Source organism: Lissotriton helveticus, chromosome 1_2, assembly GCF_964261635.1.
Source record: "Lissotriton helveticus chromosome 1_2, aLisHel1.1, whole genome shotgun sequence".
NCBI classification, from domain to species: domain Eukaryota; kingdom Metazoa; phylum Chordata; class Amphibia; order Caudata; family Salamandridae; genus Lissotriton; species Lissotriton helveticus.
In genome coordinates, this window is record NC_136058.1 from 133,202,316 (window position 1) to 133,222,137 (window position 19,822).

Here is a 19,822-nt window from a genome sequence, read left to right on the forward strand (position 1 = left end):
GCAATAAAAAGTCACAGGTCTCAGTTGACCGCTATCTGGCCTTAATTGTAAAGAAACTGCAGTGGAGAAAAGGCGAGGTATGTCCAATAGATCACAAGTGTTTACCTTGTGTCTTAAAAGCATGTTTCTGAAGATCCAAGTCCTCTAGTGGAAAAGGCAAAAAATGTGCCACCGTCAAGCCTCCATTGATGATATCAGTTGTAGTGCTAAAATGTCTGATCAGGACAAAGCATGATTTCATGGTAACTAAGGTGAGTTCATCTCTGGGTATACTTGCTTCCTTGCCTGGGTCCAAGGTTTAACCTTCGGATTTACTCAGGTTTTGAATCACAAAAACGTATTCAGGGTGAATATGGAAGCTGTACGACTCCACAATACTAGGCACCTATTCCACAAGGGCCCACTTAATCTTTTTTCTTCATGGCATAATCTCCAAGCCAAACCCACCTGCATGTCTTGATTGCTGAGAATGCGCCCTCCCTGGGGAAGCCCCTGCTGCTTGTCCCAGTCCTTCACTGCCAATCAATTTTTGGTGTTGGGGGGGGAAAAAAATTCTGGTAATTTCTGCATCCTTCATGTCTTCAGAGCAGGCTTCTAGACACCAGGTCACTCTCCAGCAAGGCCTTCCGTAGAGCCTTTATAGTCGGTGTATATACTGGGGGCATATGCTATACCGAACTGCTCCGCTGCAAACCATGTTCCAGTGCTGTGTATTTAAAGCAGCCATGAAAAGGGTGTCCTGATTACATTTTACCCAGAGCTGTACTGGATTATTATTATTTTTTTAATTCTTGACTCCCTTGCTGCTAACAATAAAAGTTTCCCCACTTGCACTTTATTAGATGATGTCTGCTCTTGTGAACTATTGTGAGGACATTTATCAGGAATGCTGAGAGTTGGTTCAGTGGCGTTTCCTTTATCTGTGATGGATGATCAAAGTGCAGCTTTGATTATTATGCCTCGTTTTGAACCAACTAGCCTACACTTTTCCTTCAGGTCTCTAGTTCATGTATTACTAAGCATGATTTACAGAGCATATCCACAAGTTTTCTGATGAGTTTTGATGTTTCTTTACTGCCTTCTGTTGGACCTGGCCCTTTTTGCAGGGTCATTCCTGAACATTTGCCTTCCTCCTGTAATTTTTCTAACCTATTGTTGGTGGTTTTATGACTCTGGGCACATTACCACTGCTGATCAGTGCTAAAGTGCATCTGCTCTCTCTGTTAAACTTGGTAAGATTGGTCTTCACCTGTGTGGCATATTTAATTTACCTGTAAGTCCCTTGTCCAGTGGTATTGCATATACCCAGGGCCAGTAAAATAATGCTACTAGTGGACTTGCAGCACTGCTTGCGCCACCCACCGAAGTAGCCTTTCGAACCTGTCTCAGGCCTCTGCCACTGCAGGGCCTGCACGGGCAGTTTACTGCCGCCATCATGTGGCGCATAAACTGGTTGCCACGCTTGCAGCTCCCCTTTTACTACATATGTCACCCTTAAGGTAGGCCCTAGCTAGCCCTATGGGCAGGTGCGGTGTAGGTAAAATGTAGGACATGTGCCTTAACTGTGTGGCAGGTCCTGGTAGTGACAGACAGCCTATTTGGTTTCTCATGGTTGTGAGGCTGCCCTCTCATAGGTTTGCATTGCGGATTCCCTGATATGTGCTTCAGTGGAAATTTCAGATCAAAGAGAGGTAGCATGACCATGTTTGGTATGTTTAAAATTGTGATGGTAAATCCTGCTTATTGGTGCAAGCAGATTTATTACTATTTTAGACACGGCACTTTTAGAAGTGGGCATTTCTGTGTGCTTACCTGTCTTTGTACCCTGCCTGGATGTGTATTGACCATCTGGATCGGACTGACAAGAGAGAGGGGATGTGCATTCACTCTAGGCAGTCACAAGGGGGGTTGAGGTGTGTCCTGCCTTTCCTGGGTTATTCAGCACTGAGCTGAATCGACGTTGGCTGGATTTAGAGTAGCACGAGGAGTTTGTCTTACACCTGAATAGGCCTGGTCTGCTTTTGCAGTGGTTGGAGGGGTTGCACTTGAATACGGCTGGGCCTGCCTACTACAAGGCTGCCTCTATCCCCCTGTGGTGTGTCGGGGGCCTGGACTGGAAATGTGAACGGGGGTGTTGTGCACTAAAATATAGTATTTGAAGTGCCCCCAGAACAAAGACATTGGCACTATAAGTACAGGGGCTGTGGCCCCATAAAAGGGAGAAGACACTGCGTGGATGGCACCTGGCCAGAGGACTCCAAGGAGGAACCGCCTTTGGACTGGACTGCTGAAAGTGCTGACCTTCTGCCTGTTGGGCTATGGGAAGGACTACCACTTTGCCTAGAGAACCATTGTGCTGGCCTACCTGTGTGCGCCTTGCTGTTGTGCCCCAGTGATCTCCCAGGAGGTCTGCTTAGGCCCCTGGTGTATGCTGTGGCAGTCTAGTGTTTCGCGGATCTCGGCTGAGAACCAGAAGCACTCTCACACCATGTATCAACTTCTGGCCAGGCGTGGCCAGAAGCCTATAAATAAAGGGGTGGAGGTCGCCCGTGGCTTCCTGTCCAACCCAGCAACGGAACGTGTGGTCTCCTTTATTCCCTACCTGTGCCACCATGTGTGTTGGTAACTCACTCCCTTACATTGGCCGACGAGGGTGGTGAAGCTGCTCAGAAATTTGCTTCTGCACCCTGGATGCGGAGTGGAGGTATGCCTGCTGGTCTGGTGCTCCGGCGAGCGCAGAGGAAAGAGGGGCTGGCCGTCCGCGTGTGTCGCAGGTTCCCGTGGGACACGCGGCTGAAGACCTGTGTGCTACGCGCTGTCTGGGAGCCGGTCTGTGGTGGAGCCGCGTGAGGTGAGGTGTCCCTGTCTCCCTCAGTGCGACGTGAGGACCTGGCTGGCCGCGTGGTGTGCATGCGCATCCATCACCGCCGGCCCGGCGGAGGAAGACGCGTAAGAAGGCCCCGAGCCTGCCGTGTGTGAGCAGCAAGGCCTCTGAGAGAGGGCGCAGGGAGGCGCCTGTGGGGACAGCGCTTGGTGAATGGTGCGCGGCAAGAGCGAGAGTGCGGCTGTGAACAGGGGAGAGGAGAAAAAAATATAAAGCATTGCTACCTGCAAGTCAAAAAAAAAAAAGAACAAGAGGAAAGCATAGCATAAAGACTGCTCACAACAAGAAAAAGCCATAATTAGTGCAAAGAGGAGGTAGCGCCCCAAAGCACGCACACAACAGGGCCACGTGCAGCAGGAAGAGGGTGGTGTTGCTCTCACACAGAGCCTACAGGAAGAAGCGGAAAACGGCGCGCGCCAAACCACTGGACTCTCGAGTGGTGGTCCAGAGCCCACCAACAACAAAACAGAGATGTCGGTAGTACAGAATGCTACGGGGACAGGAGGGGCCCCAAAAGCGGCAACCCCGCAGCAAGCAGGACCGGCACAACAAGCAGGACCAGCAGGAATACAGGTGGTCGGAACAGTAGTCCAACAGTCGCCACACTCGCAAATCAACCCGATCCCGTCATTCAGTGCGCTGGTGGACCCAGGCACAGCAGCACCTCGCTGGGATGTCTGGCTAAGTCGCCTAAATAACTACTTCACAGCAACGAGGGAGAAGGATAATGAGGTAAAGCGATCCTTGCTGTTTCATTTTGGCGGTGATGAACTGTATAAGCTATTTCTACATCTACCTAATACCGGAGCAGCTACAGACTACGATCCTCAATTGAATCCACATTATGAGAGATTCAAGTTCAGACAGTCACGGCAAAGGGATGGGGAGTCGATGGATGCTTTTCATGCTCGATTGAGGGAGCTGATAAGCACGTGCCCAGACGATGATCAGGAAAAGGAGGTAACGGCGCAACTAATTCAGGGGTGCAAGAACAAACACCTCAGGACGCTGATTTTGAGACAGCCCCGCATAACGCTGGACGAAATACTGTTGCTCGCCAGGTCACATGAGCTGTCTGACGCACGAGCCACAGCTATGGAGTCCGCCATCAACTCAGCGTCGAGCGCGGAAGTAACTGTGAAGACGGAAAGGGTAGACGCCATGAGGTCTAGTAACCGCGGAGGCAGAGGCAGAGGAAGAGGAACGACTAGAGCACAGCGGCGAGCTCAGTGTGGGTCATGTGGATATGAGGAACACAACCGGGACAGTTGCCCGGCACGCGGGAAAACTTGTGACAAGTGTGGGGGCGCAAATCACTTTGCCAGCATGTGCAGAGGAGACGCGAGAGGGAACTCAAGAGGACAAGGCTCAGGGGGAAAGAAAACACCCACCAAAGCAGTGAGGCAGCTCGCCCTGGAAGACACCCGGGACACATACCAAGGGAGAGGGAACAGGATGTCATCCCGCCACCCGCAACGACTGGATGACTCATCAACGGACGAAGAAGATGACTGCTATTACGTTTCCTTTGTCAGTGTGCTCAAGCGGCGGAGAAGGCCTCCACCGAAGTGCCAGATCCAAATTGACGGATCAACAGTCACTGGGGTTATAGACACTGGAGCTACGATAAATGTCATGGGTATTCAGCATTATAAGGCTCTACGACCAAGACCCCAACTTGTACCTTCCAAGGCCAGAATTCTCACTTATGGCAGTCAAACGCCACTACCCCTAAAAGGGAAGATGACCATCCAGGTAAAGGCCGAAGATCAAGAGTTGACGACAACGTTCCATGTAATAGACAAAGAGGCTGATTTGTTGGTTGGCAGCCATACTGCGGAAGACCTAAAACGTATTGCGTTTGCAAACGCTGTTAAGGCACTGCACACGGAGGAGATCCTTCAGCTATTTCCTTCATTGTTCCAAGGATTAGGCACTATTAAGAGACCACCTGTTAAGCTACATATAGACAAAGCTATACAGCCCATTGCGTTAAGACATCGCAGGATACCTTTTCATCTTTGATCGGCAGTGGAGCAGGAACTGATCAAATTGGAAGAACAGGGGGTCATAGAAAAAGTGACAGGACCGACACCATGGGTGTCACCGATGGTGATCGCTGAGAAGCCCTGACAACCTGGCAAGATCCGGATATGCATCGATATGAGGATGCCCAATAAAGCGATCAAGAGGGAGAGGCATCTAACACCCACAGTGGATGATATACTCACGGACCTGAACGGAGCACAATGGTTCTCCAAATTGGACTTAAATGCTGGTTATCATCAACTGAAGCTAGCGGGAGAGAGACGGTATATCACCACGTTTTCCACTCACTTGGGTCTGAGGAGATATAAGAGACTCAACTTTGGCATAACGTCAGCAGCCGAAATATTTCAGAACACTATCAAAGAGATTCTGTCTGGACTGAGCGGTGTGTTAAATGTCAGCGACGACATACTCATCCATGCCAAAACCAGCGAAGAACACCATAGGAGGCTGAAGGCAACTCTTAAAAGGTTGGCAGAGTTTGGAGTCCCCCTCCATAAGGAGAAGTGTCAGTTCTTCAAACAATCGATAGAGTTCTTCGGATATGTGTTTGGATCAGAAGGGGTCAAGGTAGACCCTCGGAAATCGTTAGCCATCAAAAACGCCCCCGCCCCGACAACCGCGTCAGAGGTGAGAAGCTTCATGGGCATGGCCCAGTACTGTGCTCGATTCATCCCGCAGCTCACTACCCTAGCAGAGCCGTTGCGAAAACTGACCAAGAAGGAGAACCCGTGGAAATGGTCTAGGGCTGAAGAGGAGGCGTTTGACAAAATAAAGGCTGCACTGCTGGACAGCACAACAATGGCATACTTCGACACAGCACGACAAACGGAAATACTGGTGGATGCTAGTCCGGTAGGGCTAGGGGCGTTATTGACGCAGGAGGCAGAACCCGGAGTCTGGGTACCACTGGTGTTTGCCAGCAAGGCACTCACCGCAACCGAATCAAGGTATTCACAGATTGAGAGGGAGGCTCTGGCCGTGAAGTGGGCCTGTAATCATTTCCATCTGTACATCACAGGACAACCTTTCTGAATGGTCACGGACCATCAGCCTCTAGTTCCCTTGTTCAAAGGCACGGCCCCACACCCACCGCCGAGGATTGAGAGATGGGCTATTCAAGTCCAGCACTACCAAATGGACCTAGTCTACAGGCCTGGAGCGAAAAACCCAGCGGACTTTGTCACAACATCCGCAAGAGGAAATAAGGGTAACTCCAGATCAAGACAATTGGATGGAGGAATTTATAGACATGGTATCGCTGCTGTCATGTACCCAAGCACTAGCTCCGGAAGACATCATAGGCCAATATGAGGATGATGCTGTCATTATGAGAGTCAAAGTAGCGATAGACACTGGGTCGTGGGAAAACTTCTTGCGAAATGTGAGTGATTGGGATGAAAGTGACAGGATTCGGCTGTCCCAGTTCTGGAAAGTACGCCATGAACTCAGTAGAGCGAACAATGGACTAATTCTCCGGGGGTCAAGATTGGTGATCCCCCACACTCTCCATGAACGTGCAACGTCTCTAGCCCATGAAGGACACCAAGGCACCAAGCGGATGAAAGCTAGAATGAGGGAAAAGGTCTGGTTCCCTCACATGGATGAAAAGGTAGAGACACCGGTAAAGAACTGCAGATCCTGCCAATTGACCAGTATTGCGGAACCACCAGCAACCATCATCACGGAAGAGCCCTCCCCAGCGCCTTGGACATGGGTCAGTCTGGATTTTGGGAGTTTTCCAACCGATCCTCAGCAAGGTATTTGCAATGTTTGGCATTCCCCGACTGATGAAAACGGATAATGGGCCGCCATTTCAGGGACATGAATTCAAGGAATTCTTACAAGGACTAGGAATAAAACACCAGCGGATCACGCCTCAATGGCCCCAGGCGAATGGAGAGGCAGAAAGATTCATGAGCACTGTAAACAAGGTGCTGAGAATTGCATTAGTAGAAGGAACAGACCCAGAGGCAGCATTGCAAATGTTTCTACGGGAGTACAGGAGCACCCCCCACAGCACCACTCAACGATCTCCGTGGTCACTGATGTTTGCAGGACCACGGCATGACCTATTGCCAACGGCCGAACACTGGAGACGGGAACCATACTCACCAGCGGCAACACAAGACAGAAGGAGGAGAACAAATGAGAAGGCTAGCCACAAAAGACGGGCACGAGACAGAGTACTAGTCCCAGGGGACGCCGTAACTGGTGAGAACACGCAGGCCAGGGGGCAAGTTCAAAACACCTTACGAGGTAGAACCATGGACTATCAGAACCACTAAAGGTACAGCTGTAACAGCACAAAAGGACGGAGAACAAATTACCAGAAATGTGTCGTGGTTCAAGCGTATTCCAGCTCGACATGAACCACAGGAAGCAAGAGACGGGCCTGTGTCAGAAGTCGCCAACCACCCTGACAATGGGGAGGATCTCTGTGAGACTAATGATGCTGTCACCTCGTCGTCATCTCCCAGGCCGAAAGAACATAAAACTAATTCCCACCAGAGTTCGAGGAATGCACCACCTCCGGCCGAATCCCCGACCCAGTCAGAGGTTAGCTGATTTCGCTTGTTGACTGGCTAAGACTATGATAAAAGGAACAAGAACAAATACCAACTTGGGATGGGATGTGGCAGTCTAGTGTTTCACGGGTCTCGGCTGAGACCTAAGCACTCTCACACCATGTATCAACTTCTGGCCAGGCGTGGCCAGAAGCCTATAAATAAAGGGGCGGAGGTCGCTCGTGGCTTCCTGTCAAACCCAGCAACGGAAAGTGTGGTCTCCTTTATTCCCTACCTGTGCCACCGTGTGTGTTGGTAACTCACTCCCTTACATATGCCAGTAGAGCGCTGGGGAGTGTTTCATGTTCTCTTTGTTGGTCTCCATGGTGGATACAGGCTGAGTGCTCTACTTTTCACTTTAACTAGTGCCACAGAGAAGCGCGTGAGGAGCGCTGTCAGGACGTCTCTGAGCTAGCACTCGCAGCGCTGCTCTTGCCTTGTGTGTTACAGTGAAGGGAGGGGGGAGCTGAGGCAGGAAGTTCACTCCCTCTCGCCTTCTTGCTGTGTTTTTATTGGTACCAGCGGCTGAAGCTCTGCTCCGTGGCCACATGCTTCCCACCAGCCGACAAGCCGCGAGAACACCCAGCCCAGCCGCTCCTCAGCGTTGTTGGGGGCAACGCTCATTCCCAACCGCAAAGGGAATCTGCAGCCTAGCTGGCTCGCACAAGCCTAGCTAAAAGAGGTGTTTGCAAGGCGGGACAGGTTCAATGGAGACTTCACTCCATGTCTCACCCGCCGGGGGCATAGTGCTGCAAGAGGAGCCCCCCGGGAAGCAAAACACATCTTGTTTCTCCCGCTGCAGAGAGCCCAAGGGTGAGCATAAGGATGGAGGCTTCTCTCTGTGTAAGCCGGGCCCGGAGGGCTTGGTCGATATTCGATTTTCTATTGTGCCCCGCCAATGAGGGCCGACGAGCCCAGGCGGGTGGTACCAAAAGTAATCACAGCACCAGTCATTGAGTGGTAGGCGGTAGACCCAGCGAGGCCTCCCACTGAAGTTGCCACTGTGGGGGCGCCCCCAAGAAGGCCCCCCCCCCTTCGTGTGGTTTGAGAACGGGCCGCACTGTTTTTTTCCCGTCCAGGGGGGCCATTTTCAGATTCCACTCCGGTGCTTTTGCAGCACCGGAATTACTACCTCTTTTTTCAGTAGTAGCTGGGCTGATGGCCCAAAAGCCTACGAGACTAGGAGCAGCATACACCACATAGTTGGAGTGCCGGTTCTACTCCTCATGATTGCCTGACCTGAATTCTTGATCCCTACACTTTGGGAGATACATGGTGACTATTAGGTGGCCTGTGTTTACAAACAGGCCCTTCTCTGCTGGGAGTGTCTACACTAAGGTTCATAGAGGCATCTGTGGATATTTTATGTGATGCCTGACTCTAATTGCCTTGTGTTCATGCCTTGATATTATGATGTGATGTTGTTGTGCATATCTTCCAATTGTCAGGAAGGCACACCTATGGGTTCACTGATGGTGTTTATGCATACATTTTTTATGATGTTTTTGTAACGTGTGTGCCCTAGGAGCATTACTTCAGTGCACTATATGTGTTATGACAAATTTCCCATTTGGAAAAGTGATTTGTGTACCCTATGTGACGTCATGACAATTGCCTAGTGGCACATTGATATGCGATTGTGGTTTAATGTATTCTTATGAATAATGCAAAGTATATTTTATATACCTTATGTGGAGTCTCTTTACTGTTGTGCCTAATGTGTCACTGTTGTGTGAGTGTGTTGCGCAAGCACCTTACACATTGTCTGTGGGATAAGCCCAACTGCTCTGCAGGGGTTATCTTCCCTACCCTTGCCCTGACTAGAGTGATGGTTTCTGCCTGGCTTAGGTGCATACCCTAGCCAACCAGAAACCCCATTTATAACACTTCTCTCTCTCTGATTTAGATGTTTTGCTGTTGGCTGATGCTTTCTATATTTAACTCTAATACATATGAACCTTTGTAGTCACAATTCACTCTGTTTGACAACCATCGCAGTCTGCATTGTTTCCGCAGTGTCTCATTTCTCAGAAATAAAGGTACTCCATGTTTAATACAATGACAAAGAAGTGGTAGCGATAAATATGATAAGCAATACTGGGACTGGAACTGGAAATGTCCTTGATGAATAGACCTGCAGGGCAACAGGGAGGGTATATGGCCTAACTGATAGGGCAGTCAACCTCAAATCTGGGGAACTAGGTTAGAGTCTCGGCAAAGGCGCTCAACATCCTGTGATTCTGGGCAAATCTCTTAATCTTCCCATGCCTAACAAAAATGAATGTGTCCTTATGTAACGCAACTGGTGCTCATGTATACCTTCAGGTCAAGTTTGCGCGATATAAAACTCTGGGGGGGAAAAAAAACCCAGAAAATCATGAAATTGGATCTTGAAACAAAGTCAAAACTGTTGTTAGTACGCAAACAAAAACCTCTAGTTTTTTTAATATTTAACATTACTTTTTAAGCTGCCCTGTTCAGGACTGGGTTCGTTTCAGAATCTGTGCTCCTGGCTTCTAATGGCTGGTAGAAACCTGGAGAGCAACATTCCAATGTTTTCTCATTTCACAGCTGTTGCTGTGAACAAAGGCCTCTCGATGCCCGAGGGGGTTTAAATCCCATCTGGCTCCGAGGTATCTTTGATTTTACAATTTAGAACATGGGGCAGAACGTTCTAATAGCCTTAGACACCTCTGTAGGGGAAACATTCATTACAACGCTGTCACTACATTGCACTGCTTTTAAAACGCAACTGTTACAACGATACTGCCTTTACATGGCATGCCTTTACATCGCATGCCATTACAACGCATTATAAGGTAAGTAATGGAGATTTTTTAGGTTTAGGGTGGGTATAGGTTTTTGGGTACATGGGAATAGTAATTTTTATCCCTACACTATCCAACACTTTCCTTACTGTTGCACTCACTGGAATGGGAATAGTAATTTTTACCCCTACACAATCCAACACTTAACCTACTGTTTACCTAAAAGTATTATGCATTGTAATGGTATGCGTTGTAATGGAATGCGTTGTAATAGTAGTTTTAAAAAATGCGTTGTAATGGCAGGTGTTGTAAAATTATGCGATGTAATGGTAGTTGCGATGTAAAAACAGTGTTGTAAATACATGCGTTGCAGTTTTTTGTTTTGTAACATAATATATTCCTCTTTAGGGGTTCTGCTGGCCTTTAAAAGCCCGCTCCCTTGTTAAAGGCTCTCACCTTCGACTCGGTCCTTTAATGCTAGAGTGGGCCTTTAATGGCTGGTAGAAGGCTATAAAAGACACTCCATTCACATTGCAAAGGTTCAGTGCCCACTTTATCATTTCAAATGTTTTTTTTTCAATGTTTATCTCATTTGCTCATTTTAAGCTTCAGGAGCGCACAACTTAATAACCAGTTTAGCTTTGTGCTACTAATTTTGATCTGCGAATTGTATTTATAGTCTTCTGTCCTCTGATTGTGCAATATGCTCTCTGATATTGCTCTTACATTTACATCCAGCTTCCACAACAAACTGTGCAGGCAGAGACCCCTAAATTTAGATAAAGTGGTTACATTACCTTTGATTGATTTTGATACAGTAGAACCATAGCTGTGAATATTCCAGCAACAATGCTTTTTGTAATGCTTGCATTGCCTTGATTTCGTAGAATTGACCCAGAGGAACAAGAAATGTATGATGACATCCTACAGGTAAAGGCGGCCGTAAACACCGTGCACGGAAGTTCAGCAACAGAAGACTACCACAGTAAGTGCTGTCTTTTAATAGTGCACTTTATTCAAATTATAAGTTCATCTTGAAAAAAGTAGTGGTTTCATTTGAAATTTAGGATGGGCGCTTTACAAAAATAATGCACACTTGGAAGTCACCGAATAAAAATGACAGCCAGGGCCGGCTTTAGCGCTGATGTCGCCCGGTGCGACTATCCTCTTTGGCGCCCCCACATCCATGACCGCCTCCTCGGATTCTCACTACCAGCGGACATAAATGCCCCTCATCGCTCCAATCTTAAGTTATTGCTAAACACAGCACCCCGCCTGAGCTCAACGCCCCCTCCACAGGTCAGCGCCCTGTGCAGCCGCACCAGTCACACTACGTCCATTGGGACGTGGAGGCTTAGCCCCCCTTCCCCGCCCGCAGCTCCCTCGGCGTTTCTGAACTTAAGTAAACTGAAGCAGTTTACTTAAGTTCAAAGACACTGAGGGAGAACTGACATTCATATCAGTCAGTGTGACGTCAGACCGCCCACCCCATTCAGAGACTGAAGGGGGTGGGCGGTCTGGCGTCATGTTGACTGACATGATTGTCAGACCGTCACCAGGGGCAGGCAGCAGCACAACACAAGTGCGCATGAGTGAGGACAGAGAGCACATTTTTTGCCCGTGCCCAGTCATGCACACTTGTGTTTTCACTTGTTTGCGCATGCCTATTGGGAGCCCCTCGGTCTCCTAATGGGCGTGCGGCGGGCGAAGAGAAACCATGCCCTAACCCAATGCTGGCGCTGCTAGCAGCGCCAGGATTGGCTGGGAGGGGCTGCCTGTCCACTCCAGTGCCATTGTGAAGGAGCCAAGGGGAGCAGAGGCGGCGTGGACCGGCGGTCAGGTAAGTGTTCAGTTTTATATTTAATTCCTGGCCTGGATATTTAAAACAGGGAAAGGAACATAAAAGTAAACCACTGGGAAACTAGCAATACAGTTTGCACGTTTTTTTTTGTTTTTAAGATTATAAGAGTAACTTACTTAGATAGGTATTGGGAGTTGTTTTCCATTTGCAGCACTCAAACCCTGTGAGGGGAAATGCTTTGTTGCTAGCATGGCATGGGCTCCATTAGATATGAAAATGGGCATATGATGTGTGCCTGTTGTTCCTGGAGGAAGTTTCAGGTTGGCCAAACAGTGTGGATTTCCTGTAAGAACTGACAAGTTTAAATTCATACGAATTAGGTATTTTTCATACACTGTGGAATACTATACTTCAATCCAGTGAAGAGCAAATAAAAAAAACGGAAGATAAGCGAGTTTTCCCAGATAGGAGTCTGGTATCATGATAGTGAATGAAATTTGAAGCCAGATAGGCAAGAGAATCCTTCATCAGGCAAAGCCTCTGATTGAGTTATTGGCACAGACAGCATTCTGTGCCAATAACTCAATCCTGTCCCCATGACAGGATCAGTACACTACATGAGCAGGTGAGACGTGGGAATCAAATTAGTCTTGTAAATGTGAGATTCCCTATGCAAGCATGACGTGTGTTTGTGATTACCTGATATGTATGCACCATTTATATCCAGTTCTATCATGGAGTCTTTAGGTTTCCATCAACCATTATAAACCTGAAGAAATTTCATCCTTAAAGCTTTTAACAGACCCAAATGTATCTCTTACAGAATTACATTCTCATACAGTTTCTAGCTAGGACTTTGTTGTAATGTCCTGATTTGGCTTATTCATTTTAAGGTTCAGAGCCCTGAGCCAAAGTCAGACAAAGATCACAATTTTCTAAGCTGTGGTCCAATAACTTCTCCATGAAATGCTTTCTTTCTCTCAATAATTATAAACGTACTGAACAAGTCCACAAATTCTCCTTTTCTTTTAACAAGGATGAAAGACAGAGCGGAATAAAATCAAAGCAGGGGTAAAGGAGCGTCGCTCCACTGGTTCAGAGCCAGCAGTAAAAAATAAAATGATATTTCTTTATTGTTTTATTTTTAAGACGCTGGCGCAACCAGTCTGGCCAAAACACACATGAGCACTTATGGAGTGCTACGTGCATTCCCTAAGTGCGCATGTGTGTTTGGTCGGCCATCTCAGGCTGACCAAAACACACATGAGAACTTGGGTTTCTCTCACCCGGCTGCATTGAACAGCAGAGTTAGAGACACGCCACAGACTCCCTGATCTGAGCGGAGCGTCTTTCCAGCCTGCTGGGACAAGGAAGGCCCAGCACAGAGGCGCGAATCGGAAGGCGTCCGGCAGCAGGTAACATTGATGTTTTAATTTTTTTATTAATATTTCAGACAGTCATTCTCCTCTCATGTACTCTCCCCACCCAAGCACTTTTTGTATGTGGTGGCCGCCACCGAATCAAAGTCTTTCCTGAACTAGAGAGCAATGTGAATGAAGGCTTTCCACTTTTTGCCATTGGAATGCTTTGACCACAATGTCTTTCACCTTTCCACATAAGCGCTGCAGATGTACTTGCCCAATGTTAGGGCCAGCGTTATCACTGGTAGTGCCCTGTTCGACAGTCTTTTTTTGATGCGACCCCCGCATGACCCTCTGCTCTATAAATTCTCTCACGCTCCACCAGTTCCCCCTCATCTCTTCAAAACCCCCTCTCTCACACACATTTCTTTGTTTTATAGCACTACTGATACCAGTGTAGGGTGTCAGAGCACTTTACATCGAACACACATTATGCAGAGGCAATGAATCCTACATATGTAATTCAGTCTTTAGGAAATGTTACATAACACAATGAGGATTCTCCAGTATTAGGGGTGTCTTTCATAGATTCACATGCTTGAATATTCCCCGTCGTCAAAGTAGGAGTCCCACGGTACATAAAGATAGCAATAATGCTAATATATATATATATATGTAATAACATAATACATAATAAAATAGAGATAATACACACTGAAAAACCTCTACAATGGTTCCTACATAGGAATGCCTTATAAAGAGAAAACTCATTTGTAACATATCAGTGTCATTATGTTAGTCCAAACTGCAGGCAATCAGGCTCAAGCACCCTCTAGAACCTTCTCCTCAGAAGCTCCAGTCCTCAGATTTTCTACTGCACGTCGTGTGAAGGGAGTCTCCCTGAGCTCTGCTCAGTTTTCTTCATTCAACTTTACTACTTCAGTTTTTCAGGATGTCAAGTAAGAAGTCTTTGTTCAGGCCTTGCTCTTCCTGTGGGAAACTGCGTTTGTTTGAGAAGGACCCCCACCAAAAGTGTATTTACTGTTTATATCCCGAACACAAGGTGGTTGACTGCAAGTTCTGTTGAACTTTTCCTGCTAAAACTCTCAGAGACAGGGAGGGTCGTCTTCTTCTGTGGTTGAAGCACCTTCAGGACAAAGACGGAGTTTTGTCAGACGCAGAGAGTTTCAGGTCAGGTCCTTCAACTACTGCTTCCAAGCATGGCAGTGTTCAGGAGTTGCCTTCTCCTTTTCTGAAGAAGAAAAAGCTGGCTTTATCAGTAGCCCAAGTTACACCTACTACTACTGTGACTTCTGTGTCTACGCCCACGAGACCTGGCTCTCAGGCGTTATTTCCAGCCTCTAAAAGTGTTGTTACACTTCAGTTAGCGCGGTCGTCGACGATTACGGTGACGACGACGTCTGCTTCATCATCGTCGACGAGACGGTTTGCACGTCAACGAGATCTTCTATCTCCACAGTCTCGTCGACGATCCCTATTATCTCGTCGGCGAAGAAGCTTCCATCGACGAGGAAGTCATCGTCGACGCTAAATGTCCCGTCGACGAGTTCAAGGACGACGAAGGTCCCGTCGACACTGAAAGCTCTGTCGACCAGCTCGTCGACGGCTTGTGTCCCGTCGACGAAGGCTTCGTCGACGAAGATAAAACCTAAGGATTCGTCGACGAAGTTCCCGTCGACGAAGGCTCCGTCGACGGTTCTGGCACAACACTCGTCGTCGACAAATCCATCTAAAAAATCACAGTTTTCAACTGCTGTGTCTACCTCCTCATCGTCGATGGCTGCTCCAGGCAAAACATCTACGTCGACTAACTCATCGACGGCTCCGTCAGCGGCAGTTGTAACTTCTGGAACGCATCAAGAAGGGGCAGCATCCACATCAGGATCAATGTCTTTCGCCACTATGCCCCTAGTGCCTTTGGACACTTCAACTTCTCCAGTCATTACGGAGCCTTCTATGAGAGGTTTCCAGAATTCTGCACTCCAGTTGCCACCTCCGACTCTCCAACCACCTTCACCAATGTTTGCTACTGACCAGGAAACGGAGTCCTTTGCGGACGACAATGTTCTTGATGATGCCCACAGTCCATCGGACTTGATTATTAAGTGTCAGTACACAAGTTCTGAAGACGGCGAGGAGGACGACGATGTCCAGCAGCAGGAACAATATGTACAGGTTCCAATGGCAACATTCCCAGTATCTCTGTTTTCCAACCTCCAGCATATGCTGGACGATTACAATAGGAGATTTCCTCCAACGCCTCAGGGTACGCCGTACCATGCTACATCTGAGACTACAGAGCCTACTCATCATCAGCAGCAACCTTCAGAGCAGATAGCTCTTCCAGAAGGGCCCCGTCAACCTATCCCCACTGATCATCAACAAGATGTGGAGGATGAGACAGAGCCAGAAAGAGAGGAAGGAGAAGTTTCCCAGGATACGGATGATGACCTAGACCCGGATATGGCAGAATTCGATGACTATCGAAGGCAAACGCCCTCTCCTCAGCCAGGCGATTCCGGTGATTCACCTCCGGTTGACATCACTAGCTTCCATATATATTGATGGATAAGGCGGCAGAGCGCTTCAAATTGCCAAGAGCACAGCGAGAGGAAGACTGCTTTCTCTATGATTTTAAAACCAGCCTTATAAACAGGTCCACACCATACCTATTATCGAGTTTGTGTGGAAGGAGGGAATAAAAATCATGCACGCTCCCAACTCCTTACCTGCTCAACTCCCTCGGCTAGAGAAGAAATATAGGGCACCGACTGGTTCGCCCGCTTGCTTGCTCTCGCATCCTAAGCCGGATTCAGTGGTGACCCAAGCAGCGCAACGGCGAGCACGTAACCCTGCAACTCCTATCACTGCTCCACCTGATAGAGAGGGTCGACGTTTGGATGCGATTGGGAAGAGGTTTTCATCCATGGCGTCTACATCAGTCCGTGCCGCAAATGCATTGGCCATTTTAGGTCGTTTCGACCGACAAATGTGGTCAGACATTTCTGCGCTAGTCTCGTTGATTCCGGAGACATCCAGAGCGGAAGCGTACCAGATCCTTCAGGATGGCAGGAGGGCCTCAGAAGAGATGATCGACTGTGCTGTGGACGTTGCGAGTACTGGGTTTCGTATCCTGGCCAGTGCTGCGGCTCTCCGACGTCAGGGTTGGCTAAAATCCACGTCGTTTCGGCAGGAGGTCCAGTCGAAGATACTCGACATGCCGTATTACGGTGAGTCTCTCTTCGGCTCTCACATCGATGAGGCACTAGAATCGATAAAGAAAGACACTGATACGGCAAGATCGCTTGGATCCTTGCAATTCAAAAAGCAGCTTTTTCGTGGTGCACGTGGACGAGGCACTTCTTCCAGCACTTTTCGAGGGGGACAGTCCCAGTACCACCAGTACAATCAAGGAAACCAGCGTTACTCCAACCAGCAGTCAAATCGTCAGCAGCAGTCAAGGCCCTATAGAGGAAAATCTAACTATAGGGGCTCCAACAACAAACGTCAATGACTTTCAAGTTCCGCAGAGAGTTGGAGGGCGAATCTCGCAGTTTTATTCCCAGTGGTCCATGATAACATCGGACCAATGGGTATTAGACATTGTACACAGGGGTCATGCCTTGGAGTTCACAGAGATTCCTCCAAATTCTCCACCATCAGGCCCGCCACCTCCCCATCTCGAGGAACTACTACATCAGGTTTGTCTTCTGGTAGAAAAGGGTGCAGTCGAAGTGGTTCCTGTATCTCAACGAGGGAAAGGTTTCTACTCACGGTTTTTCCTCATTCTCAAGAAGACGGGAGAGTGGCGGCCCATTCTAGATTTGAGAGCTCTCAATTTGTTCCTAAAACAACAATCTTTTCGCATGCTGACGCTATCAGAAGTCTTGCGACTTCTCTCCAGCGGAGATTTTCTAACAACAATAGACCTGAAAGACGCCTATTTTCATGTGCCAATACTCGATCGGCATCGCCAGTTCTTAAGGTTCAAGGTGGGTCACACACACTATCAGATCAGGGTGCTACCCTTTGGCCTACGATCAGCACCTCGTGTCTTCGCGAAAGTTTTGGCTCCGGTCATGGCTCATCTGTGTCTTCAGGGAGTTCAGATCTTTCCTTATCTGGACGATTGTCTTCTAAAATCCCAATCTCCTCTACAGCTGGCTCACGACACACGTCTGTCAGCAGACGTTCGAGTCACTGGGGTTAACCATCAATATGGAGAAGTCACATTTTGCACCGCTGCAAAGAAGAAACTTCCTGGGAGCAATTCTAGACACGAACCTGTCAAAAGCCTTCGTCTCCTTCGAACGTCATCAAAAGATAGTCCGTCTGGTCTCTCTCATCCGGTCAAAGCAGTCAGTTTCTGTGCGGACGTTAAAGTCGTTTCTGGGAATGGCATCGTCCTGTATCGGACTGATCCCAAATTGCAGGTTACGCACTCGTCCAGTACAGGAAGAATTAGACCTGCAATGGCGCCAGGTTTCGGGGTCTTTCAACGACCTGGTTAGGGTAACGTCCCGCATGATGAACAGTTTGCTTTGGTGGGTACAACCATCCAATCTGGGTGGAGGAACTTCGTTTCTAACCCAGTCTCCGGATCTGACGTTGACTACAGATGCGTCCATTGAGGGTTGGGGCGCTCATCTCCAGGACCTTTCCATCAAAGGCAAATGGACGGCGACACAACGAACCTGGCATATCAACCGGCTAGAGTTGATGGCGATCTTCCTAGCGCTCAGATCATTCTTGCCCGTAGTGCAAGGGGAGTCGGTGCTGGTTCAGACGGGCAACACCACCAGCATGCACTACATGAACAAACAGGGCGGCACAAGATCTCAGCCACTGTCTCGACTGGCTCAAAGGATTTGGGATTGGGCTCTTCGTCATCAAATTTCGTTAACGGCGGTCCATCTGTGTAATGAAAATCAGGAATATTAATCAAGCTGCATTGATGGTGTTATGTTTAGATGTTTGCCCTTTACGGGTTCTCTCCAGCTGTTTTGTTTTGATTGACGCTCTAGCTTACCTAGTACAATTTGCCAGGTTGAATTATTGTAACCTGAGATATAGAAATGTTGTGGAAATTTGATTGTATTTTCTTTATTATTTTATTATTTTTTTGGTTGCTTTTTTCATGTCCTGTGCAGGGGGGGGGTGGGGGAGGGGGAGGAGTTAGGGGAATAAAGGTTGTTAAAAATTTTTGAATAAAAATATTTTTAAAAAAAAAAACGGCGGTCCATCTGCCGGGGGTATCCAACATCCTTGCGGACTCTTTGAGCAGGTCCACGTCATCCACTCACGAGTGGGAGTTAAATCAGCCTACTCTAGACCTGGTTTTCCGCCGTTGGGGTCGTCCTATGATAGACCTCTTTGCAACCCCAGTAAATCGGAAGTGTCGATCCTTCGCAAGCTGGCATCCTCACCCAGAGTCCAGCGGAAATGCCCTCCTGATGGATTGGAACGGACTGTTTGCTTATGCATTTCCACCGATCCCGTTGGTGCCGAGGACGTTGTGGAAAATGCGCAGGCAACCCTGCCGCTTAATACTAATCGCCCCTCATTGGCCCAGACAGGCATGGTTCTCAGAACTGCTTCTGTTATCCCAATGCGCACCCATTCATCTGCATCCACGTCCAGACCTCCTTACGATGGACGACGGTCAAATTTGCCATCCAGACCCATCCACGCTTCAATTATGGGCATGGAACCTGAATTCATCGAATTTGCAGATTTAGATATGCCCCAAGAATGCAGAGACATTCTAGCGTCTGCTAGAGCTCCATCAACCATCAAGACGTACAAGCTAAAATGGAAGCGTTTTTGTCATTGGTGCGCTGCATTCGATATCCATCCAATCAATTCCACTCCGGAGCAGCTTTTGCCTTTCTTTCTGGACCTCGCTCAGTCTGGTCTCTCTCATGCCACCTTGAGAGTTTTTCTAGCAGCTATTTCGCGCTTTCGACACGATGGTTCAACGTCCAGAATAATCTGACAGTTCTTTAAAGGTCTCTTCAGGAAGTTCCCTCCTGTTAGGCGCCCTCCTCCAGCATGGCACCTCAACATGGTGTTGTCACAACTTATGAAGCCTCCTTTTGAACCAATTCACAGGGCGGACATCAAGTTTCTTACCTGGAAGGTTGCATTACTTTTGGCCTTAATATCTTCTCGTCGTGTAAGTGATCTTCACGCTTTTACGATCAAGCCTCCGTATTAGCAGTTTAAGCCCGATGGAGTGTCACTTCGTACCAATCCTTCTTTTTTGCAGAAAGTACCTACTGATTTCCATTTGAACGAACCTGTCTTCTTAAAGACTTTTTTCCCGGATCCAAGATCTCCGGCAGAACAAAGATTACATTCTTTAGACATCA

General features: G+C 48.1%; 1 protein-coding gene across 5 annotated transcripts in view; it reads left to right on the forward strand.

Moving 5' to 3' along the window:
• Positions 1 to 19,822, forward strand: part of FYB2 (FYN binding protein 2) — a 571,085-nt gene that overhangs the window by 297,080 nt on the left and 254,183 nt on the right. For all 5 annotated transcript variants that reach the window (XR_013603713.1, XR_013603717.1, XR_013603715.1 and 2 more), the window contains one exon: positions 11,156 to 11,253. Coding sequence is in view for 2 of the 5 variants with exons in the window: in XM_078670088.1 (XP_078526214.1) it covers positions 11,156 to 11,253 (98 nt within the window). In the remaining 3 variants the exon portion in view is untranslated. The remainder of the gene's footprint in view (positions 1 to 11,155; positions 11,254 to 19,822) is intronic.